General features: G+C 41.9%; 1 protein-coding gene across 1 annotated transcript; it reads right to left on the reverse strand.

Moving 5' to 3' along the window:
* Nucleotides 1–15: 15 nt before the first annotated feature.
* pafah1b1a (platelet-activating factor acetylhydrolase 1b, regulatory subunit 1a) lies at nt 16–25,675 on the reverse strand. The gene is made up of 11 exons (XM_086035414.1): nt 25,448–25,675; nt 20,148–20,437; nt 13,534–13,618; nt 10,286–10,360; nt 9,838–10,044; nt 7,264–7,432; nt 6,025–6,127; nt 5,693–5,921; nt 4,787–4,888; nt 4,547–4,703; nt 16–2,840 (listed from the first exon to the last, which is right to left on the reverse strand). Exons 2-11 carry the CDS (start codon nt 20,177–20,179, stop codon nt 2,767–2,769), a joined length of 1,233 nt encoding a protein of 410 aa, XP_085891540.1. The 5' UTR covers nt 20,180–20,437; nt 25,448–25,675; the 3' UTR covers nt 16–2,766.
* Nucleotides 25,676–25,788: the final 113 nt, after the last annotated feature.

Raw genomic sequence — 25,788 nt, forward strand, 5'->3', positions numbered from 1 at the left:
ACACATGTCCACAAATAATGCAGATTTGTTTTTATTATATTGCAAACAATAATGACATCCAGGTATATTAACAGTTTGTAGCGTGAAGAGTGAGACCATAGTGGTGAAAACATCATGAACTCTCAAGTAAGAGCTTGTTGTGCAGTCTGAAGCCCTCAATGAGGTTCACACGCATGTTAGAGAGGACTGGTTGACTTGAGGCAGAAATGACACGGAGACAGCAAAAACTCAGTCAGGCCACTCATAAGCCAGACCAGAGAGCAATATGATTGCCTGGGAACGGAGAAACACTTTGCATTCAACACGGCAGCTCTGATCCACAAATTCTTAGAAAAAGAGCCCCGCCAAATGTCGCATCAATCTTTTATTTTACATCTTTCATTTAAAATCAAATGGAGGAATAGTATAAGGCCTGACATGTCATAGTGTGGCCCTGAGGGTGTGAGCACATTTTTCTACAATTGGTCACAATGCTGGACCAATTGAAGCTGGTTTCTTCGCTTAAACCAGATTGTATTGACAATTTTTTGGTATCAGCTTGAACAATACGTTGCCCTTCTCGTGCCAAATTCAACTATTCTCCCACGACGAAGTCAGCCGGAAGATACCTAAGGAATAGCTGGAACATTCTCTTAAAGATAAGATTTGTCATTTGGATCATCCTGGTCTGACTCAATGTCTTTGAATGTGTAGAAACCCCCTCTAAAAGGGGGGAAGAGGGGATGGAGTGAGTGATGCCACACTCACAACAAATCAGTCCATTCTACTAGAGAGGGATTGAGTGATCTAAACATACCGAGCCATCCTTTTCTCAACACCAGTCATGTTACTGTCTCTGTTAAGCCACTGTGTACCTTAAAACGTGTTTAGACAACTCAGCCTCTGTTGTAGATGACCATGCAGCAGCGCCATAAACAGGTCACATTTTACACCGCGAGCATGAGCTTCAGCAGCAGAGCACACGCACATACACACTTGAAAAGAAAAATGCAGAAAAGAAGCTAATTAATTTATTGAAGCAATGGGATTCCTTATTAGCCAAGAACTGCAATTGTAAAATTATGATATATATATTTTTTTGTAGTTATCAACATTTGGAAATTTGTCTTTGATCATCATTACATTTAGTGGAACCGGGGGTGTGCAAGATTAATGAACCACCACCTTTCTGGTGATGTTTCATTTCCTACAAGGGGAAAGGAATGGTTGGTCGTAGATTTTTTTTTAATTTTATTTTTGTAATAATCCCATTCTAGCCGATGTTCTTCCCAGTTTGAGTAAAACGTGAGAAGAATGCCACTCACAAACATGTCAAGTGGTCTGTGGAGTCTGTCAGTAGAGATGCTCATATTCCAGATTAGATATGAAGCAGACCATTTAGCATGTCCGCTGCTATCATTTTCTCAACAGTCAAACTACCCCCACTTTCATTCATCTTATCTTTTGCCACAACATTACAAAACTGCCAAATGGCTTAACTAGCTAAATTTACACTTCATATTTTCACAGAAAACCGATTAAACTTTTTATTGATCTGAACATGTTTTTCACCCCTCAGAAATCTTTGCACATTCCAAGTATTCAAACCCGGGAGATACACTGACTCGTCATGCTTTTTCTTTTCCTCTTTTGTAAGAGAAAGTTCATGTTTGTAGCCATTCGATGCGCCGAGCGACATCGAAGTATCTTTTATTAGTCTATACATCCTTCCTATATTACACAAATACCCTAGCTGGGCAAATTGGCTGGGAGTTAAGGGGCAATAGGAAGGTAAGAGGAAACGATCTCACAAAGGAGACACACCCGGCTTCTTTATCAAGTGCTCAAAATTAGAAATTGCGTAAGCCCTGATCTCCACTCAGGGGCGCACACAGACAGCCTCCACCAAACTTCAGCAAATAGCTCAGCGATGCTATTCTTAATGGGATGGTTCATCTAAAGCCTAATATTTGTTCATATGCCACCATGACAAGAGTCAACGCTGCAGTTAGCCACCCCCCCCATCCCCACCCCAACCCCCCCGAGGTCCAAGGACAACAGTTTGAAACATTGGTATATACAACCATTAAAATATGAGCAAGCTCCACATGAAGAGAAATTGTATGCACACTTGAGAAGTGATGGTATAAAGCTACAGATTATTTCAATAACAAAGGCCGACAGACAGTCTCACCATATATGCTTTTTCTGCCCGACTGCTCAAAGGTTTTACCAAGCTAGGCACCATCAGACTAAGACAGCAAAGGAGAGAAATAGAGGGAGGGGAAAAAAAAAAAAAAAAAAAGTTCTGAATAAAAAAAAAAAAAAAAAAAACCTGACAAAAATAATCTTACACATAAAGACACTGTCATTTCTTAAATTATTTTTTTTAGTGCCCTACATCAAAAACATCTGCCTTCGGTTGGTCAGTAAGGCTGCGTGACAGACGGCCAGCCCTGTGTTAAACCTATGGTTCTTCTAGACGTTATGCAAATTTACAGTATACAAGTTTTGATTACCATGCAAGAATACTTTTTTTCGTGTAACATTTAATAGCTTGATCTACATCCAGGAATAATTTACATTGGGGGCAGAGATTATTAGACCAGAGAGCGCAATGGGTAAATAACCATGGTGGCAGGTGCAGCCGAAGGAGATGAAGATGTGCAGGTGAAGTTTAGCTTGAGGGAGGTGGAATGACAGGGTGAGGGAGGGGGGGGGGAATAATCAGGATCCAGAAGACCATCTGGGTAGTCGGGGTGCTGGTCCATTCTTTGGAGGTCTTACTCAGCGGCACTCCCACACTTTTACTGTCTGATCTACACTCCCTGTGACCACGTACGGAGCAGCCTTGTGGAAATCTGAAATGAACAAAGATCACAACAAAACAAAAAGTGAAAAGTTGTCTAGCAGCAGGCGTTCACTTGAAAGAGGTCCAAAGGCCTGCCAAAAGGGTGGAGCTCGACATGTTAAAGGTCCACTGTTTGGCTGACCTGAGAATTATTACTCATGTGTAATTATGTAATGCGTCTGCCTCGTGCATGGTTTCTGTTCACGTGTCCATTTCCTCTTGGTTCCTGTCAACAATGCAGTGTGGTTCAAGATGGAAGTCATTGTTTTCTGCACAGTCTTCATCCCTGTACGTACACCCGCCAGTATGTATTTCTTTTGCTAAGTTGGAGGTGCGATTGAGGTGAGAAATGTACCTGTTTAAGAGAACGATGCACCTGACCCTTGCAACAATTGCTAACAGTTGTTGTGAGGGTTCTTAAAACAAATGTCTGTCAACTAGCTTGCCCAAAAAGTAGCTAACCAGGTCAAGAGAATTACACGACCATGATCACATGAAATGCCACGGACATATAAATAGGAAAAAGGTGGACAAGAGAGGCTAACGGCTCAGTGGTGCTACCCCTCAGAACACCTATCAGAGTTCGGATTAAAATTATGCCCTGTTTTCATCCGATTAGGACTGGCGTGTTCATGCACCACACTATCGATCGGAACAAATTATTTTGACGTACAGATCGACCAAATATACCGGAAATAATAGTAGAAGAAGCCGTAGCGACTTCCGTGTCAACAAAACATCGCTCCGTCCATTTCTACTTTAAACATTAGTGTTACTTTGCGTATTATCCTGTTTGCGCTTTTACGTCGGGTTAACACTTTCTGAAGCAGCTGCAAATGTACGAGTTCAGTCTTGCGCCTGCCCATGTCTTTCGCTTGCTCTGCTTTTTTTCCCCCCCAAACTTTACTGAATCAAACAACAATATAACACTCGCTCTGCTTCTACTAGATTCCGGGGATAACAGACACACGTATACTGATGTCACAGCCATGCACAGTAAAGACGGTTTGTTCCAAAATTTTGGAATAATTGTTTTCATGCGCGCAGACCGGATTATCAATCGAAATATAGCACCCCACTCGTTCGGAATGGGCTTGATCGAGTCAGAATATTCCGAACGTGAAGCATTTTTATTCCATCAGCAACATGAAACAGACACCTCAGAACAAAGGTTAAGTGAATGAATGATACGATCACCCAAAAAGAAAAAAAAAAAAATTAATTAATTATTCTGTAGATAATAAACGTGAAACCATTTTTTATGTAACTATATTAGCGGTGTCCTCCTAAAATTCACCAACATGAGGCACCACAGAACAAATATCAAGCGCATGAAAATATATAACCGCTAAATCAAGAGCTGCTCGCTACATATTGTGCAGAGCTGGCTTCATGCATGCTGTTTTTTTTTTTCCCCCTACTAATTTTGCTATCTTGTGAGTTTAACATTAGCGTTACACGACCAAGACAATTACCGTAGCATCTTGACATGCGCCAAGAGTCCGTCACGGACGGACAGATGTAACAGAGAGAATCCGGGGTCACTTTCAAAAATAAAATATTTTTCAGTCTTGGATAATAAATAAACCTCAAGAGTTTTTTTTTTTCATCGTTTCATCTGCGTGGCCCGTGGTTGGAGACCACTGGTATAAGCTACAGGGGCACGGCAGCTGAAGAGATAATAGCAAGCGATAAGAGGACAGGAGGTCTGCTTACCCAAAGAGGTAACAAAGTGTTCGTGGGCACTCAGGGTTTTCATGCAGCGCTTGTTCTTGTAGTCCCAGATCCTTAAGGTCTTGTCATCTGCACAGGTCACAATAAACTTGCCTCCCGGGTGGAAAAGGAGGCCACGCACCCAGTTGTCATGGCCCACCTGTGATATAGAGAATACACAATTTGCAGATGAAGCAAATTGTCTTTATGACTCGCAAGAAAGAAAAAGATTTACGCGCTCACCAGTGTCATAAGGCACATGCCTATGCTAACATCCCACAGCTTGATAGTTTTGTCTCTGGAGCCAGACAGCAGGAAAGGGCCTGGCTTACCACTCTTCTTGCTCTGGTTGGAGAAAACACACCACAAAAAAAAAAAAAAAAATCATTAAATGTGGCGAAATTACTGCAGTATAAGTAATTCATTATTGGTATGCTTGTATAGGTTTAGTCAAATAGATGTGCTAAAATAAAACAAATGTACCAGTATACAAAATCCATCTGGATTTTAAACTTCTACCAAAGAATCAAGAATTAATCAAGATTTAAGACCAGTGATTCTCAAATGGTGGGTTGGCACTCATAATTCTGGGGTGGTTCGTGGACAGCTAGTTTAAAAGCACATCTAATATCTTTCTTTTGTTTGAACTACATAATTTCAGAGGCAAAGAAATGAGTCAGATAATGGATCTATCATACTTAGTTTGCATTTAATTTGCATAATTGCAATTTTTTTCTGCTCTGAAAAGAACTCTGCACTTGTAATTATGTTAAATAAGCAAAGGATAATAGTTGTTTCTGTTTTGTTCTTTTAAACAAACGTTCTTGTTTTGACATCTGTTAAAGTGAACGATTTACTGACCATTGCATGACCACGGAAAATGTCGATTCCAGTGGTAGGCGGGTTGAAGAACCCCCCCCAAGTTGAACAACATTCAATTCATACAGGCTTTTGTGAACAAAGACTATACTGACTTAAACCGAGCAAACACTTTATGTCATCTTACCCGGTGAACCAGCTTTTAAATCAAGAAACAAGGATACGACTACGTCAAGCAAAAGATTGTGCAAATATCAACGCCACACTTGTGCAGTCGGTTAGTCAGGCACGAAATCCAGACTGATGTTTAAGATCCAAGCGGGTCCTCACCTCAGAACCAGTGGCATCAAGTATGGTGGGATAAGCGCTCTCTGGCGCCCACGAGATGCACTCCACCACATGCTCATGCTCCCGCAGTTCAGCTTTGCACTCTTTGTTGGCCACAACCCACACGCGCACCGTCTGATCATTGGAGCAGCTGGCAACCAAAGTGCCGTCCTGGTTGGGTCGCACCATGCGGACCCACTCCCTGTGCCCAGTGAAGGTCTTCACACAGTAGCTGGTTGGCAAAAATACAGAGATGCATTAACAGCCGGTAAATAAGACCAACGAGAATGAATAGTGTTTAAAATACATTTTTATTGACGCTTTAAAGACCTTACCCAGTCGCCACCTCCCACATCTTCATGGTTTTGTCCCTTGAGGCAGAAATGATGTGATCTCCATTGGGCATAATGGCTACAGATGATACATTGTGGTCATGTCCTACAAAACAGAGTTGGAAGCATCACTGGAATGGGATTCAGAGATTAAAAAAAAAGAAAAAAAAAATTAAAAAAAAAGGGGGGGGGTAATCAGGGTCAGATGTTTGCGATTTAAGTCTCAAGCCACCAAATGAATGATGGGTTGCTTTTTGGGCACAGTGAGCCAACTATAAAAGACAAGTAGCGAGCTTGGCTTGCTGTAGTTTCATAAGGAGTTTGTGGTTGGCAAGTTGTTAGGTTTGATTTATGCTCAACAGATGGACGCAACAGCCAGTCGGGACTACTGATTATGTGTGTATATCAGGCATGCAGTCATGCTATAGGTAATAGGCTGCGAAAGGAAATAGCTTAAGAGGATAATTAAACAACTGATTCAACACTTATCTACATAAGCAGTTGGCTTCATGTTTTTTTTTTAAGTTGATGCATGAGGGTTTCAGAAGGGTGAATTGAAAATGAATTAAGATGTGGCCTGAGGTGTAATAGAGGGGCAACTGCAAAGCCTCAATTTAAACAAAAGTTCCCAGCAGTTCTCTCTGCAGACACATTTTGTGCAGTGTGTTTGAGGAAGACCGCGAGTAGCTCGCATCGCCCCTCTCCGCCAAAAGAGAGAAAAGTGCCGCTCACAGGCAAAAGAAAATACAGTTTTTGTATTTACTCTAATCCTCATATAAATGTGTGGATCTAATTTGAGTTTTGAAGGTGAGCATAGGATAATTCTGATATGCTGACGTTCAAAGTGTTGCTGGTTGAATGGTTAACCCATTAAGGTCTAAAGCGCCTGGCTCAACATCTCCCCAAAACCGAAGGGCGACTATTGACTCACCCTCTTAAACCTGAGGCTCTCCCACAAATTCTACAAAAGCCTATTATTATATACTGTTTCAATCGAATACGTAAAAAAATTAAGTGTCGGTGCAAAGAGAAGCACTATTTAAATTTGTATTTATTTTTTTAAATCGAGTGGCAATTACTATATTCTGTTACATATACGTCGATATCGTCATTGCCTACAAATCTTAACCATATATCACGTTCGACTGGTTCCACTGGGTCAAAGTCCACAAGCGTGTCGTCTCTATCACTGCCTATTATTTTTTATTTTGATATAAGAAGATGGCACGTTCGAACACCTACCATGCATCGTCCTGATGCACTCAAACCCTTGGAAATCCCACAGCTTGATAGTCATGTCTGCAGAGCAGGATGCAAGCAGTTTTCCAGTCTGGTCAAAAGAGATGTCCTGCACGGAATCTGTGTGGCCCTTAAGTGTGCGTTCGAAGTCTCCGGTCTCATAGTCCCACACCTGAAGAGCACGTAAGCGTCATTAGCGACAACACAACAAGCAACATGACAAGCGCCGCAATTTCTAGACAAACAGCTTCTATTTATTTCAAACTGAGACCCTTTCCATACAAATGTCTAATCATCGGCACCCCTATTGCAAAATCTGTCTCTTGGTCGAATTTTTCCTCACTTTGTGCTGAGAAATAATTTGACATTTGGATACAAAAGTACACTAATGAAAAAAAAAAAAAAAACTTTCCATTAAATGTTTCACATTAAAAGTTCCAACAACAAGTTCGACTGACTGTGGAAATCTAAAGGTCTCTATGGTTAAGACCCAATTTGAGTACTACACAGCACAGACAGTTTAAGTGATCAATGGAGGAAGAGAGGTGAATTTAAGCCGCTCATGTTTGGCTTTCAAGCAGACAGTCACAGAGAGATAAACTCTCCTCGCCTCATTGCTTTGGGTGGGGGACTTTGTCCAGACGGTAATGGGAGACCCCACCGCCACTACTACAAACTCCACCAGTCCCTTCTTACACCCTCCCTTCCTAGAGGGGCTAAATGTGCCAGATGGCTATGAGGTACAAAATGCAAGGGTGTGGTGGTGGTGGGGGGTCGTCCTTGAGGAGATCAGCGGAGTTAATGTGTTTGAAGAATCACTTGATGAGCACATTATGCATTTTGGTCAGCATATTGGGCAAATAAGCCTTTACAGCAACCTGTAACTCAAAGCTACCATGACAGGCTGAGCAATATCACCGACTTTTTTTTTATCCCCCCGCTACTCATTACGAGTTGGGTGGCACCTTGCATACGAGCCTCCTCTTTAATGAACTTTGGACAAAAGCGTAAAGGAAAATAGTCGCACATACTGGACATTCAGTTTAGTTTTCAGACTAAGAAGCCATTTTGGCTTGCAGCACTTGTCAAAACAATCTGAAGCGTGCAAGGTCTACTCAGTTAAAAATTCAACAGGGCTGTTCAGGGGTAGAAAAAAGTAGGACAGCGAATAAGTGCAGGCCAGGGGAAAGAGAGCGAGGCATGGAAGGAAGAGGCTGAAGAGCAAGAGCAGGAGGGCGGAGCAGAATCTAAGATTTGGGCCCGGAGCCTTGCTCATCTGATGGCGAGTGTGCTCGCTTGCGCGGATGCTGCTTATGAGGAATAGAAATGTGGCACAGTGTCAAGGGGAGGGGCTGTATTGGGAGCAAACGGTGGGATTGGAAAAGGGGTTAGATGATGCCAAAACAGGGATCTGAACTCCTGCTGGGTAGGTGTAGCCAAGGAGAAGACAAACACATGCCTCGTGAATAAAATATAAAGAACAAACAGCTTCGTAGACTATGGGAATTGTCCGGTGAGATCAAGTCGCTCCTGAGCGCAATGGCAGACGGGAGGGTTTGCGCATTGATTCTTGGCACACAAAGATGACAGTGGTGTACTCTGGGGTGCGCCCATAACAGCGCGCTCCAGAGAAGCAGACCAATTTGAGGACTGCAGCATCATCGAAGAGGAAGTGAAAGAAACAAGACTCAATAACAGCGCATGCAATCAAAATCTGCAAACCCAATTTCCAATGAAGTTGGGACATTGTGTTAAACATAAATAAAAAGAGAATACAATGATTCGCAACTCACGGTCAACTTGTATTTAATTGAATACACGACAAAGAAAAGATATTTAAAGTTCAAACCGATGAACTATTGTTTTGAGCAAATAATCATTAACGCTGTTACATCACCATTATAAAAGTTAATATTAAATGGGACGTCACTTGTGTCGCGCTTTTCTACCTTCAAAGCGCTTCACACTGTTACACTTCATGTACCTACTAATGCCTCAGCATCAGGGGCAACTGGGGGTTCAGTATCTTGCTCAAGGACACTTCGACATGGTCACAATGGCCGGGGATCGAACCCCCCCACTCTAGACTGAGCCATGCAGCCCCCCCCAGGATGACCAACAAAGATTTCAGAAACAACCGCATGTAAAATTCTTCCTGCAAACAACTTCAGCAGAAATACAGGCTTCTCTGCCCAATGGCTGTTTTGCATGACCATTCAAGTTTTGTTTCAAGAATGGATCTTAGAAATTCTGCCTCAGAGAGAATATTAACGAGTGCAACCGTATCCTATGGCGACTGTCAACATTAGCAAACTATTTAAATAATCTTTACAGTTCCAAGCAAACATTTACCATCAGCACATAAGAACACAAAACCATATCTTAACAAGAAATTATATTTGAGTGCTATTTTAAAGCGCAATATGTTCCCAGCTTTTTAAGATGGGTTGCAGTGATCCACTGATGCACCGAGTGGCAAGATGTGGAATGTTACTCTGCAGGGCAACACATTTGGAATGTTTGAAAACACACAACAATACATGGGAAAAATGTGTCGCGCCTTTCAGCTGCACAAACCTTTATTGTTGCATCCTCTGAAGCAGACACCATCACACTGAAGACTGGATGGAAGATGACTCTGGTAACAGGACTGCGGTGACCACTCAGCGCATACCGTTCTGGAGGGCGCGGGACCCACTCTTTGGGGTCTCGCTTTTGACTAACTGGTCCACCCAGGGTGATTTCTTCCTTTGCTTCGTTCAGTTTAGACTCAAGTTCCATAACCTGCCCACACCAAGCAAGTGTGTTAGCATGCTAGCATGGAGGCGCATTCAACCAATTTGAAGAGAAGTTTTAATATCCTTAAAAAGCTTCAGCGGTGTCATTTTGGCTTAAGTTTGTGATCTTAAGAGATGATTATATATTAACATTAACAGTACAGTGGATCCACAGGTGATGTCACGAACCGTTCACAAGACCGCAATCCCGACAAGCCCCCTTTGAAAGTGACAAAAAAAAACCAAACCTTCTTTTGTAATCTGATGACTGAAGTCCATTTTTTTTCCAAAAGACCTGCATACTTCTTGTCCAATTCTTCATTCTGTGCGGAGGGGGTGGATGGGATGAAAAAAAGGCAAACAGTTGAAAAATCAGCAGAATAATAAAAAAAAAGGCCAGAGAGAATGGACCAACTGCGTTGGCAAGCCAAGGACATGGCTTATATGAAAGAAAACAATCACTTACACTTGCGGCTCTGACGCAACCACACTACTGTACAACAAATGTATACATTCTATTAATTCTATACAGTCGCAACACACACCCCCACACTAGTCCTGATCCTTTCTACAATGGCTACCCTCTTGCAGACAAGGTTCATGCATGTAAAAAAGCAAGTGATAAATTTCATATACCGTGTTTCAAAATGACTGAACACTGTCCTTTGTCTTAACTCATTTTAGTTGTCAACTTGACAGTATATTGGATTATTTTTCATGTATCACAAAAAACACAATAACTTTGTGAAAATCAAAAGGAAAAGCATTTGTGTGTATGTTGTCTGATTGCTAGCTTTGCTCATGTAACTATCTAAAATAAATCAAATGAAAAAATAAATAAACGTGTAGTCAGGGCCTCATTGATTATCCTATCCCTCTCTCATCATTGAAAGCATCAACATTGGATATTGGCGGTGGTTGCATCCTTCCACTACTTCGGGATTTCTGCTTTTGTTCAAAAGCAAGGCTGAGGAGCTAGCTGTGAGATTGAACGACGGCGGCAATCATCACCCTCACACCCTCGTTGCCCGTCAATGAGGATTTTTAATGCCTTCATAGTTACTTGTAGCCTCAAGGCACCGTGCAATTTTGGAGGAGTATACAATACATTTTTTTTTTACCAGCGTGTTTTTTATATTTTTTTATTTTTCTAAACAAGCCTGCTACCATTTAATTGACCATCTGCCTGGATGCTAAGCAACATACACCAGATGCACAAAAGTGCCAGACTACACTGCAGGCTGCCAACCTATTACCAGTGGGTATTATGGATCCAAATGTCTAAGCGGTATGTGTATGTGCATGGGGGTAATGTACATTTTTCTGTCATGTGCCTACAGAGTAACTGGTTGTGGACACAAAATTATTTTTGAAATATAAACCTACTAACCCACAAGAGACAGCCACAGGGGCCTTGGCAAAAAAATTCAATTCAGTCAAAAGTAACCCAAACCACATGCAAGTACATTTGAACTGAGGCGTGCGATACATTCAAGGGGAATTTGTCCTGATATCTTTTTGGCTTGCAATTGCAAAGGTTTGTTTTGGGCAGCGCTATAAAAACCCGAGGGTGTGTGGCTCCCCCTGTGCCATTCATCTATTATTCAACCCTCTCACACTCAGAAAATGTCTGGCGGAGGAATGAATAAAGGCACAAAAGAAGGGGGTGAGGTGAAATGTGAAGGTAAGGTGAAACGAGAGGATGGAATTAGAAGTTGGGGGGAGGGTGGAAACGATGTGATAAGACGACCCTTTTCCAGACTACGGTAATTTTAAGTATTTAGACCTGGGATGGGCAACTGGCGGCCCATACCTGGCTGTAATTTTACAATATTGAGTATTAAAACTGTCTCAAAAACTAATGGGTCTATTGATTGTCTGCAAAGTAGGAGGAAGTGATGAAATCCTCCTTCAGCAAATCAGCGATCTTAGACGGCAAGCAGAGGAAGAGGAAGTGATAAGTCTTCATTCTGCAAATCAGTGGGCAGGATTCATTCACGATTCAGGGTTTGACAAGACCGACGTTGGTCAAAATAACATTGTAAGATGTGCCGAAGAAACGGTCGCTGGGAAGAGCGGTGACACTTGTGTTCCACCACAAACCATATGAAGGATTATGCGACTTTGCAACTCCGAAGTATGACTACCGCTCAAGAAAAGACGCGTTAAACTGAGCAAAAAACTCAAGAAACCCTCGCTAAGATGAGCAAACGTGCACTGTACCATTGACAAAGCAAGCAAACGGCGAGAAAACTAACTAACCTACATCACTTTATGCGAGCAGGTAAAAGTTGGGCCTATTTGCCATATTCGCTTAGCATTCAGTTCTTACACGTACTTTAGCGACTATATCACACACACAGTATGTGTAGGAACATTTCAGAAACTACAGTATCCGTCAAAAGATCGCGACTGCCTTCGTTGTCACTTCAAATCAACGTTAACTGCTATAACGGTGCTACCAGCTGTGTTTCTATAACTATTCTATTACCGTCAGTGTTAAGGAGCGTCCACAAATGATATATTCCAGGGTGACATACTGTATGTGGCACAAATCACCATATAACAGTTGAAGCATCTTTTTCATTCTGACAGCTGTAGTTGATGGAACCATAAGGAGAAACTGGATGTAATAAATTGTCAGAATTTTACGAAGAGATTAAAAATATAAACAAGGGCTGTTGTTCAGAAACGCTTGTCAAATTATTCTGTTTGTCATGCGAGTCAACATGGATTCCCGCGGCGCTGCATTGGTTATAGCCATTCTCGAGGCGCTTTTTGCTTCCCTATTTGTCCGCAACCAACCACTGCTTCTCTTTGAAAGGTTTAAAAGCAATTCTGACCTCTTGTCGGTCCTCCCGAACGCGTTTGGCGCCGTGTTTTTGGTTTCGTAGAAGTGACGTCAAAGGACGGAAGTTCCTTCTGAATGGACAGTATTTGGCTAACTACTGCCACCTAGAGGCTTGGCGTGCGTTTGAAAATGCACTTCCGCGGGTTCGTGTGGATGCGTTTTTTATGTGTATTCCAAGGCAGGCGGGGGGGGAGGATATCAGGTTGTTAAAAAACCCCGGCCATTACGCTTGCTGGAGTAACAAGGGGGGGGGGGGGGGCGATACCGTTTGAGCTGATACCACTACGATCTGTCCCAAACTTTAAACATCGATACGGTTCATACTTCAGTCATTTGAGATACTTGGGTACATTTGCAGAATTGTACCAAAAAGGACGATGGGCAGACTCACACAAGGACCACACAAGCACAGAGCGGCTTTCCGTGCAGCAATGAAAGTTTTTACAATAGTTACATATTGACAGGTAGCGACAAAATCTTTTAGCAAAATTAATTCGTGGCAAAACACCGCAAGCTGTAACGTTTGATTTCGCAGAGCCGATCAATGGCAACCTTCATCGATCTGCCAATTTAAGACATTACGGCCAAATCACAAAATGGCCATAAAATGAAAAATATAGGCCGATCGGTGCAAAGTCTACTTACCATGTCTAATTCTGCCTCCTTCTTGAAAGTAGAATACGCTCCTTCATATCCATTGGAACGCAGATAATCAGCTATGGCTCGATTTCTGCAACAAACAAGAGGGACCTTAATTAACTCTTTGATTATCATAAGCAAGATATGCCCTTAAGTTCCATATGTGTAGCAAAGTGCGTGCATATGCATGTGTCTTTATATACACATAAAGTGGGTACGGAAAGTATTCAGACCCCTTGAATTTCTTTACTTTGTGTCATTGCATTTCATCTAGTTCGTTATAAAACAAGATCTAATCAGCAAGCGGAAAGAAGTGTCTTGCGACAGGAGCTGAAAGAGGTGAGACGTGTCAATAAAAAAAAAAAAAAACAGGGGGGAGGGGGGCAAACAGGCTTTGATGCAGGCCAGCCAGATGAGTCTTCAACAACAGAGTCGGGCCCTGCCATGGGGGAATCCCCATCCAAATACACTTTTGGTACACAAACAAAACACAAGCAGACAGGCATCCGAGTCCTTATGAGATTTAATTATGTCCAAGTGTGTGAGTTTGAATGTTGGATTCTAATTAATTTCCTGTCAGGGTAGAATGTTTTGCGGAGCTGGGAAGTGATTTTCACTCCATCAAATGCTACAAAACTCCAATAATAAAATTCAGCTTCACCCATGTCATGTGCGTTACGGGAGATTTCTGCTGTGACTCATGATGCTATCAGTGAGCTGGTTTCTGAGGCGCCATTTGAGGTGTGACCATGATGCATTCGAGACGATTGGAGTGGAAGCTCCTATTTGAGGAAACGTCACATCAACCATTATTATTCACTTTTCATTGAATTCTTTCGGGGCCTGTTTAAAAACAATGTTGCTTGTTAGCAAGCTTGGCACGAATTCCGCAGAACGAAATTGGGATCGGGGTAGAGTGAGTGACGCACTCGGTAAACTACTTTCACTCCGAGCTGAACTGCCCTTGAGCAAGGTACTTTCAAGCCCACGTGTGTCACTAATGGTGCGTGTGCTTGTTCATGATCATGGGTTATTGTGATTAAAAAAAATAAGTCTTCAATTAAACGTATAGACAATTTGATTATTAAAATATATTTTTGTAGTTTGAATTGTTCATGTAATTCCGGTTAATATCAGCGAAAATGACAGAAACCAAACAAGGAAACTGCACTCCTCCCACACTATACCATATTGTCTCTTTAATTTTGTTGTATTTACACAGCGCAAACACCACTTATAAAGCCAGGCGGAACCAGACAAGCACAACGGGAGAAAATGCTCGAGGGTGCCAATATGAAGGGGGAGGGAGTTGCAATCTGTCAGACTAGTAGTCTGTGCTCCCTGCACCTCACCTTCTGCCCACCTGAATACCCATGACAACAGGAGGGGGGCCCTCATACGAGTTCAAGGTTAGCAGGAGGTTATCTAGCCTCCTGACAGGCTGCGCACTTAAAGCACTTGGGGAAAGCTGACTTGTGAGGGAGAGTACACATCTGAGAAAAAGCATAGCGAGGTGAGGGTAGCTAACACAGTTACTTGATGTGGTGGGGGCGTTAGACACGAGTTGTCCGTGTCAACTTAAATTGAAATGATTCAATTAAATGTTGTGGAAAGACTTGAAAAACAACAATTATTTGATTTTTCAATAAAAAAAACAAACAAATACATATATGGAAAATGTCTGTCCATAAATGTGACAGGTTTAGCACATTTTCCATCTGCAGCGAGGTGATGGTTTTGATTAATGTAAACGCAAATAACTGTTCTCAAACCACATCGACACCGAGTGGGCAAAGCAAGAGGCTCATTATCTTGAAATCAGTACTAAATAAATGACGGCAACGGTGTTACTCACCAGCCTAGTAAAGCCTAAAGCAACTAAAGTCAAAATGCATAGCGCCCCCGCCCCCCAAAAAAATAATAAAAAAAGAGGTAACTATTTAAGCAATGTGGATAGAATAAGAGCAAAGTGGCTGGTTTCTATGGTTACAAGCTGAGAGATGGATGATGTCATCTAAGAGAGGTGAGTCAGCCATCCTTCCAGTCTGCAGATGACTTCATTTCCTCCTAAATTTGTACTACAGGGTCAATGGATCAATCGAGAGGGCAACATTCACATACGCGGTGATAATAGGATATGTTTTTAAGCTAGATTTAACACTAAAAAAGGGACAACAGTAAACTGTTATTTGCTAAATACACTTGTCTAGCCAAACTATTGTATAGCAGTACGATCCCAAATAGCGGGCGCTATGTTGTGCGCTTACTCGCTCCAACAGTTTGCCAGCACTAGTAATTGGGTGTAAAGTGGCGGAGACTGTGCTTTAGGTATCTCTTAACGATTTTAGTCACCAAAATTTGGGAAAGCGCCACAAGCGCAATATAAAGCCGGACTTTATGGAATTGAAAGTTCGTTAAAGTACCAGATCGATACGCAGTGCCGTTATAAGCAGTAGCATTGTTCAAATCTTAAGGATAACCATCGCAAAAAATGACTAAGTCAAACCAAGAAGTTTGATCAAGTTTTTTCTCTTCCTACACAAAATACACCAGGTCATATAATTCCCAATTCAACCAAATAGGCAAATTTAGCGCCATCTTACGTTGATGTTAGCGCACGTCCATCGATAATCGATAGCAGCAGCAGGAATTAAAACCTAACCAATAAATGAACAGTACACATTAAACAGCAATGCCACTCACCTCTCACACATACTGGAAAAAGCACACACACACACAAAAAAAAAAAAAACCCTCTTCAAACACCAGCACCTTCGACGGGTTGTAAATCTCTTAACAGCACCCCACTTTAATTGCTTAACAACCTGCTAATCGCCAGGTCACTTTCTCTCCCCTCTCTTGCTCGACCGCTACGCCAAGAGTTTGGCCGCGAGAAGTTAAATTTGCAATAAAATAGGCCAAAAAAAAGGGAACATTTGAAATTTTCAAAACACTTGATCTGCACCGCCCAACACGCATTCACGGCTGGCCGTGCGGACTGCATTCACTAATTACGGAAACGCGCTGCCGGCATTGCTCAGCTCGTGTTTGGTGTGACCGCAGCATGAGTGATGATACACTCCAAAGGGCAGAGGTTCATTTCAAGAAAGTCTTAGTACCAAAGCCAGAGCTGGTAAAATCCATACCGATGCCTAATCACAACTCGGAACGGATTTCAACAGTTGGTTTAGTACCCAGTCTAAGAGTTACCTGCATCGCATAGTTGCATACTGTTACAAATAATCCTTAACAAGGTTACAACAAAAGATGATATCACAGTCAATTCATAAGCGGGTCTCAACGACTTCAACACCAGAACTAGAGCAGATCGATGTGAGGGGAGTTAAGAAGCAATTTAAAACATATCAGTTGACGTGAAGTCTTGTTGGTCTCCGGTGGCGCGATCGGACGATATCGATGTCACTTTCTCAAAGCTACAACGGTTGTCAGATTACCCGCCAGCTCCCGTCATTAAAAGACAAGACCAACTCCTAGCAGCCATTGTTTTCTGGTCGCTATATTTGTTGCAGTATTTGTATTTGTAGTCAATTCTAGTACTGGTACAACATTTTTGTTGTGTCCTCCTGCGGTGTTGGTGACAGCAAACTGCTGCTCTGATGGAATGCAGTCAAGAGGCAGGGCTAAGTGTGAGATCTGGTGTTAGAGTATGGCCTCAATTCATTGCAATCCCCGTTTTCACTGTATTAATGCAATGCTGGGAGGCTGGAGAAGAAGCAATTTCAAGTTACTTGCATCTCAGAAAAAAATTAATAAAAATACATTAAAAAAAAAAACAAAAAAAAAACTGTTGTCTTTATGGCCTCCAAATGTTTTTCTAACAAATATTTACTGTAATTAGGACTACTGCGTTAGCAATAGACTATTTTTCTCATGTACACACTCGAGTCGGGGCGCCACCGCAAATCAAGATACCCTGTTATACTTTCTGCTTTCTTTGATTCTCTTCATTAATCATCCTTGCAAGATAGTTTACTATGTCCTGACAATCACAGCCAGAGAACGACGTACATCAGGGGTCTCCAAACTCGAGGGACACGTCTAAAACAGGCAAGAGAGAGGACCAGAGTTGGACATGCCTGACTTGCACAAATGTACACAGAACACCTTATAATCAGAGGCTGGGAGAAGGCCGTGGGCATATTCTTTGTTCGGTGTAGAGAAACTTAAAAAAATAAAATAATTAAAAAAAAATAAGGCAGACCATCAGCACACGGGTGCCCGCCAGGTCTTTGAGTGAAGTAACATGTTTGTGTTCTTCAGCTATTTTTATAACACGCTCGGGGCACTGAGTCCCCTGACCCTGCAAAGACACACAAATGTGCTTTTCATTGGTTACACATTTAAAAAATAAAAAAAAGAAAAAATAAAAAAAAGTTGAGTTGTCGTCAAGAGGTTACAGAATTGCACAGCTGACTGCTGCTGCCAAAGTAGCATCTTATTGAAAAAAATAACATTTCAAATGTTAACATTCATCTTCAGGCTCATGGACCTAAAACACCCAAAAGGAAAAACACTAAATTTTGCAGTAACTAAGCTATCCTCCTTGTGTCGCATGATTATGTACTCTCACAATGTTCATTAGCGTGAAACGCAATTTGTCAACACAGTTGTGAACAGAGGGTCCACTGTATTTACAGTAAACTATTTTTTTGCTACATAATTTCCAGTCCCTGAATTGTTCTTGTATTGCTATTAGTTTGAAAATCATCAATGCAGGTTGATATAAAAAAAAAAAATTAAAAAAAAAACAGAATGGGTCATCTGGATGGCAGAACTGGAAAGACAGCAAAATGTACATTCTTGTCTAACTAATTAGAACGTTAACATCAAGCACAATACATATCAATGTGCGGGATGCTTAAGAAAAATGTATTTTCGTGTAATTGTAAAGACCATTTTATGCATTTTATTTCCTGGGGGCACCAATTTGTGGAATGGCCGCTGAATGAGGGATTCCTCTTTGAGTTTATTTGATGTATCAAATAGTAATTATTACATTGACATAACTATTAATAGGCGTGGGCAGGCTAATATGTAGGGTTGGACATCGCTTGAATTTGGACGATTCTGGTCCTTTGATTCGATTCTCGATTCTTAAATAAGAGGAGTTATTTTTGGACAAATCACATGAACTTCTCTGATCTTTAATTTCATGAACGTTTTACTGTTTGTGAACTTTACTATGAATTACTCAAAGGTCTGTTTTAACCAGTATATTCATTTTAATACAATTTTCTGTATTATTTAGTATTATTTTTCACAAGAGCTTATTTTTCACAAGTTCGAGACAATACTATAATGCAGCTGTTACTGAAAGCATGCTATTGAACACCAATTGATGGGCTAACCTTGTCTTTAGAAAGAAAATATATATGACAAACACAACGCTGCATTTTAAGGCCAAGCAAGGAAAGTCTACCTAATCTAAGCAGTCTATGGAACCATATGATGTATCTGTATGTACAGTATTTATGTATATGCTGCAGCTGTTTATGCTATAAGCTAAATATTAGCTGGATATGTGCATTTGTGCGTTGAACTTGGCTCAATGCTGGCACGGAAGCTAGCGTGGCGGCGAGCTTCCGTGCTATTGCGACGCAGCTTTGGCGGGAGGAGAGGCTGTTTTTTTTTTTTTCCCGGTCCTACTTCTTGTGCTTCTTTGGCGCGGCTAACTAGGAATCGAAACTTAGCACCGACATTCTAAAATCTGAACGGTTCCGAAAGAACCGTAATGATGGTCCCAGTTCCACTCGATTCCCGGTTCTCGATGCCCAACACTACTATTATGACGAGTCCACGTAGCTACGTCTCTGGTGGGTGTGTGTGTAAGTTCTCTACAAACTACGCTATTTATTTATTTATGACTGCGTTAAATGCAACCAGCGGGGAACAAGCTTGCATGTCAACAACTAGTTTACACTCGTTAAACTTCCATTTGAAGTTGGTGGTGGGGAGGTAGCATTCCGGGAGGTATCGATGGAGCAATTCATAGGATAATCGCTTCGAAAAAAAGGTTTGTTTGTGTAGCATTCCAGAAGAGCTCCCCATACCAACAGGCCCCACCCACAGCACTAATCTAAAAACATAGAAACATTGTTGGGAATGTTAGGCGCCTTGTCATGTATTGCACAAGTTAAGTGGGCGCATTCCACAATGACATTGGAAAACAGAGGCCCAAATCAATGCTTTTGATTCATCGCAACCAGCAGAGAAAAGTACAAATGTTTGGGTTGCCGTGGTCCAATCACATGGTCGGAAATCGGGGCCGATCACATCTTTTTCAGCTGATCGGAATCAGATGAAAAAGATGGATTTTTACATTTCCTTTAATATGAACAATTTGGGCACCAAACGTGCGTACACAATACGTCACTCTTTGGGCATGAGGGGATTTATGATTGAGTTCTTTAATAAATAAGGCGGCAACATCTTTTTATAATTGTGATTATTGCAGTGTATTTTTCGTCAGTCACGGTTGGCCGACGTGGGATTGGTCTATCTAGGCCTTTAACTTCATTAAGTGGAAACATGCCTTGGACACAACTTTTTAAGACTCAGCACTATTCGTGTCGTGAAACAAAGGTGCATCGGCCACTTACAGCTCATCTCGTTGCCGTTGTGAAAGCACCATGGTGACAGGACGGTGTGGGCGGGGCAAGGAGAGACCAGTTGGTAATAGATGGTGCAGCTGCCGCGCTCTCCTCAGTCAGGAGATGAGCTATGCGGATCCGAGCAACGCGAGCGACCGTGAGCCGTGTACTCCTATAGCGTCAGTTAGTGTAGTCCCGACACAGCCTCGGATAGAGCGGGGACCGCAGGAATCGGGCCCCCTGGGGACGAGAGAAGCGGAGAGCCTGCAGACCAGTCAACAGCCGAGTCTACACTGCATCTGAAAGGGAGAAATGGAGGTTCGCATTAGGCATGCATGGCAGATAACGCGGAGAGTGGGTGGGGCCGGAAATATTTATAGGTCAAAGAAGTGCCGCGTCCATGCCCAGAACAGTTTCAATGCAAATAAAATGTATAGAAATTGCTTATTCTACCGGAAGGTCAATGCAACATTCATGAAATAGTAGTAGAAACCATTCATTATAAAAAGTGGATTCACGCCATCCATCTGACAAAGCGAACTCAATCACTCATTCCACAGCTTTTTAGATGCTCTCAAAACAAGCCATCTACTCCATCAATACATTCCAGGTTGCAAATTCCTGCGCATACATGCAAGAGTTGACCCAGATTTGCGGAGCGATACATTTCCCATCGCAGGCTGCCGACAAAACAGAAGAAGAAAAAAAAAAAAAAAAAAAAAAGAAGTCCTGACCGAGGAGTCCCGGATAACTCCTGCGCACTCGTCAAATTCCCAAACGCCATCGTGTCATTATCACACCTCCCCAAGAACTGCCGAGCCGAGTGATGAATGGGGAAATCACATTGAGCTGACAGCACAGCTTTTCCTGGTGAGAAGGTCAATATTTTGTGAGCTAAGGGATCTTTTTGAGAGTTACATTAAATACAGCGGGCTTAAAAACATGAAGAATATTTACACACACCCTTTTTAAAAAAAAAAAACTAAAGCGACAACGGCGGGGGCAACTATGTGCCACACTAAGCCTCTTAGTCCACTGGGACCACGATGAAATCTAAATCTCCAACTAACCAGTAAACAAGAGTAAATGGGGCTAATTTATTTCATTTTGATATCCTTACGCAATCACTTGCTCTCTGGACCCTTTTCAAGAATGAGGCGTCCGGGGTTGCATTCCATACAATAGATATCACTTTTAGAAATGACATGTTAAATTTATTGATTTACAGTCCAACTGTACCTCGGGCGCACAAGATTGTCAGTCGTGAAGAATTGTAAATTGGTGACGTTGGGTATGGGATCTTTATGAAGGAGCAGTGGAGAAGTAGCCGTCTCCATGTAACCGAGAGTATTTTTTTTCTTTCGATTACAAGTGACCGGAACCACAAAGGCGGCAGGCGCTATTTGACTGTTTGGCAGCCAGCTCTATCCCACTGATAAAGCTACAAATATAGAACGCGTTTGCTTACCTACTGGCATAACTGACACTTGAACACTGCAGAGGACCTGCTCCACAGAGAGCAACTGACGTAGCTGACAGTTAACTATTGAGCTGTGATGTCAGCACCTGACAGCGGTCCAAATGAGAGCTTACGTCTCATACGGTTTTGATTACAGCACGGCTGGGGTTTCTGGATGTTTCCCAACAAATCCGCCGCGGTTCACGCTCCCAAAAATACCGCGCAACGCTAAGTCTGAACGATTGAAGGAAATGATCGAATTGCAATTTTTCTGACGGATTGTGATTTTTTTTTTTTCTCAATTCGTGATTTTCTTTCAATCAAGCTTCAGTCCAACATTTCCTGTGTAGAGTAACGTTTTCAAATATGACAGAAAATGACATCAAACCATCAAAGCTGTTATGCTGGATAACGGCCCTCCGAGACAAGGCGTTCATCTAGTCTTCTTTCAATGAGAGATTTTCAGTTTCTCCTGTTCCTGTTCTTCTCTCATTTGTATTTGCAGTATTGTAAACACTGTACAATAAAATAAATCAGTTTAACTGGCTGAGTTCAAAATGTGGAAATGGAGTGATGGTAGGGGGATGGGGGGGGGAATAATTTACAGTCGAAGTGCATCCATAAATCCGCTTGTTCTTCCTGCTATTGATTCTGTTGTCTTTGTGTTGCAGCAGGGACCGTCATAGGAATGGTGCAGAGTGCTCTGGGGGTGCCATTTAATTTCCTGATTAATCCCAACAGGTCAGTGTCTCTTTGAGAAGTTGTTTTGATCAATAGAGAACATCCTGTCACTTTAAGAAGAGGCAGCCAGCCACCAAGTCACAACTGGACTGAGCCACACCCGATGCATTACGGAGCACATATATGTTGCTTTGAATCAGTGGTCACCAACCAGTCCCGGGCCACACAGAGAAAGCGCGACACACCTTTTTTCCCCACAGGAGGGTCAAACATAACCGCCGCCCCGTTGATTACCTTCTGAAGTAGGGATGATGAGTGATTATATGATTAAGAATCGTGATATTACGTGACCAGCTGCAAGCATGTTTACTCCATCAGACACGGCAGAAATGTGTGCAACCCCAGACAATCAGTCCAGCTTCACAGAATCCGCCGATAAATGAAAGAAGCGGTGAATAGTAATCGTAACAATAACTGAAGGTGCGGCTAAATGTGCAGCTGTTGGGCAGCCATAACTTGGCGTCATCCTCCGAAGATGAATATTTTGACGAGAAGTTTCGCCCCATCGCTTTTGTGGCGTATTCCCAGAGCAACATGGAGGAGGAAGCCGTTGTGCAAGGTATGCTGTCAAAAACAAGGCAATACCTGTTGAATCATTGGAACAAGTAGCAGCAAAGTGATGAAGTGGAAAGCATGAAAATGCGAGCAAAGTTTGCCCAGCCTGCCCATGTGAACATCAGCCGTTTAGCCGCTAATAACTAGCCAGCAATCAATCGTGGCGTCTTTTCATCATGCACATTTGCAAGTAGCAATGATGTTAACGCCGTATTCAGGATCATAACTTTAAAATGATCATGTTCACATTTTAAGGTGTATTCATTATCCCTGAGGGGTCAATTTCTAGTAGTTCAACACCTCCGGATGGAGACCTGGTGTAAAAGTAAAGCAGTTCTCTGTCAATTACACACTAGCGCCAGTTTTAGCCATGTTTGAATCAGGCTAGTAAAATATGATTGGACGAAAGCAATAATGAGTCCGCTGAAAAGATATAGTAGCCCTAAGACGGTTGGTCAACTGTAATGCCTGCACTTCAATAGTGTATTAAATCGCTACACGTGATCATTGAATGAAGGCTATCATCAACAATACTGCTTAGAGGTAGCATCTAATGCAAATAAGCATTTACAATGCACTGGTGGAGAAGAAACTGCACATTACACTACATTAAAATGTAGACAAAAACAGTTTTTTTTAAAAAATAGGTTAATAAAAATCAATAATTAATCAAAATTGACTGATCTGGAATACTTCTATTGTGAACACCTTTCAGCCATATCGCCCAGCCCACTAAGCACATTAATTAAAAAGGAGTTTATTTCAACTTTATATTGACCAGTTTATTTGACTTTTTCATGGTTGCGTTGACCTCTTATTAAAGGTTAAATATTACATTAAAATAACCTAAATTCCGCCTTTTTTCTCCGGGTCCTCATTTTCAATAGTTAAAAAAATTAATTATTATTATCTATCTGTCTATCTATCTATCTATCGACCAATAGGAAATACTTACATCGAGATATACTTTTCAGTCGTATCGCCCAGTCAGTCCTATGTTCTACATTTGTTGTATTGTTGAATTCCAATGTTTGAAATTAATGAAAAAAATACTTGAATGCCTCTATATTGTATTGTCGGTAACAATGCTTTAAAACTGGCAATTCAAAAGAAATGAAAAAAAAACCCACATTTTAATAGTGCCTCCTGAGTAACGTAATATAATTAGCGATTATTTAACCTACAATTATGTTGAAATATATATACACGTTGATGTGGTAGAATTCCTTTTGCACATCATCGCAATTAATAGTGGATTTTTTTTAATGAATGAACACATATCTACACACTGTCTCTTTAAGGAAATTGAGGCCTCAAGATCTCAGCTTCATTTTTTTTTTCTTAAAAACTGATCACAGGCCATCCCATTGTTTTGAATTAGAAACAAGACGACACTTTGCCCGCTTTTGGAAGCCTTCAAGATGTCATAACTTCCCTAATTCTTAACATACAGACAATATGTAAACACCGTTTTGTTCCTTTATTCCAGCTCGACATTGGTCTTGCTGGGATTTTTTTTTTTTTTTTTTTGGTAACCTACCTTCTGCTATGCACATTAAACACACGGATGAATTAAAAGTATGCCATCCTTTTCGTTTTCAATTTCGAAATGACGACTTGACTAACACGTGAAGGGAGAATGAGTTGGGTAAAGCGAAGACGCAATTCCAAGAAGACCATCATCGACTTGCAGGCGCTCCACCCTGATTTCCTCCCACACATGACGAGGGAGCTCCAGCTGAGCCCGACGCCCACCAGTAAGACAGCAAACAAGTCGAAATAACCTCGTCGTACGAAAAAACACCAATTGTATAAAGACTATCAATAGAAATCTGCACATCTCTAGATGTTATTTACACGAGTAGAACAAACCTTCAGGGCGAGCAATACCGGACGGACGCCCTTCCTCTATGCTAACATCCGACTTAGCAGTGAAGCTAATCGGCAGGATAAAGACTAACACATTTCAATAATGCCCAATGGTGGCCACTGTGTCAATTTTATATTTAGCGGCAATGACGTAGTTGTCAAACGGCACCGAATCGGCTTCAAACCAATCTCGTAATGACAACGTCAAATGCAACAGTAACCTTCCAGCCCTACCCAGTGACATGTTGTCATGTCGTTAGCACACACATCGTTTATTAAACCACACATGACTAGGGGATATCCTAAATGTGAACTATGCCAGCTACTTAAGTTAATATTATGATCCGTACCGTCATTAGCTTACTGATGTTGCGGTCAGAAAGTTAGCTACAATCTTAGCACGTTATACGAGCGCTGACGGGAGTGCCGTTGTGCACTCAAGTTCAATTAGCTAAATTTAACTTCGTCACTGAGGCCAAATACTTGAATAAAGCTCATTTTGCATGTGTGTACACGGGAATAAAGTGCGGTGCTGACATGCTACCTGCTGCTTCAGACCAAGCGGCCTAGCCGCCATTTTGAGGCATGAAAGGAGGTGCAAAAATTACAGCCACATCGTCATTTTCCCCACCTAACGCCAGATTCCTTCGACCATCGGTCGGCTTCGGAAACAAGCACAACTTACCCTATTGTCTCTGTTCGCGAATATCCAAAGCACTCTACGGCGGCGACACAACCCGGCAGGGCGTGAAATGTGCGCTCTAAATTGAAATCTTGTTAGCTGGAGGTAAACTGCGCCCCTCTCGTGTCTCCGGCGCCGCTCGCTTGTTTTTTCGTAGGCTACCGCATTCGCCTTGTCTCGGGGGCGCGCACGAAGCTCGCGTTCACGGAGAGGCGGGAGCGCGCACGCCCTTGACAGGGGGGGGGAACTACAGTACAACCTTTGGCACTGTTTTATACGTTTATTTGAAACACTGATTGAACAAATAATTGCACGTATAATGAATGTAAATGCTGTAGCTTTTC

Source organism: Filicampus tigris, chromosome 7 (genome assembly GCF_054856515.1).
Source record: "Filicampus tigris isolate MCC_2025a chromosome 7, RoL_Ftig_1.0, whole genome shotgun sequence".
In the NCBI taxonomy this organism is placed as follows: domain Eukaryota; kingdom Metazoa; phylum Chordata; class Actinopteri; order Syngnathiformes; family Syngnathidae; genus Filicampus; species Filicampus tigris.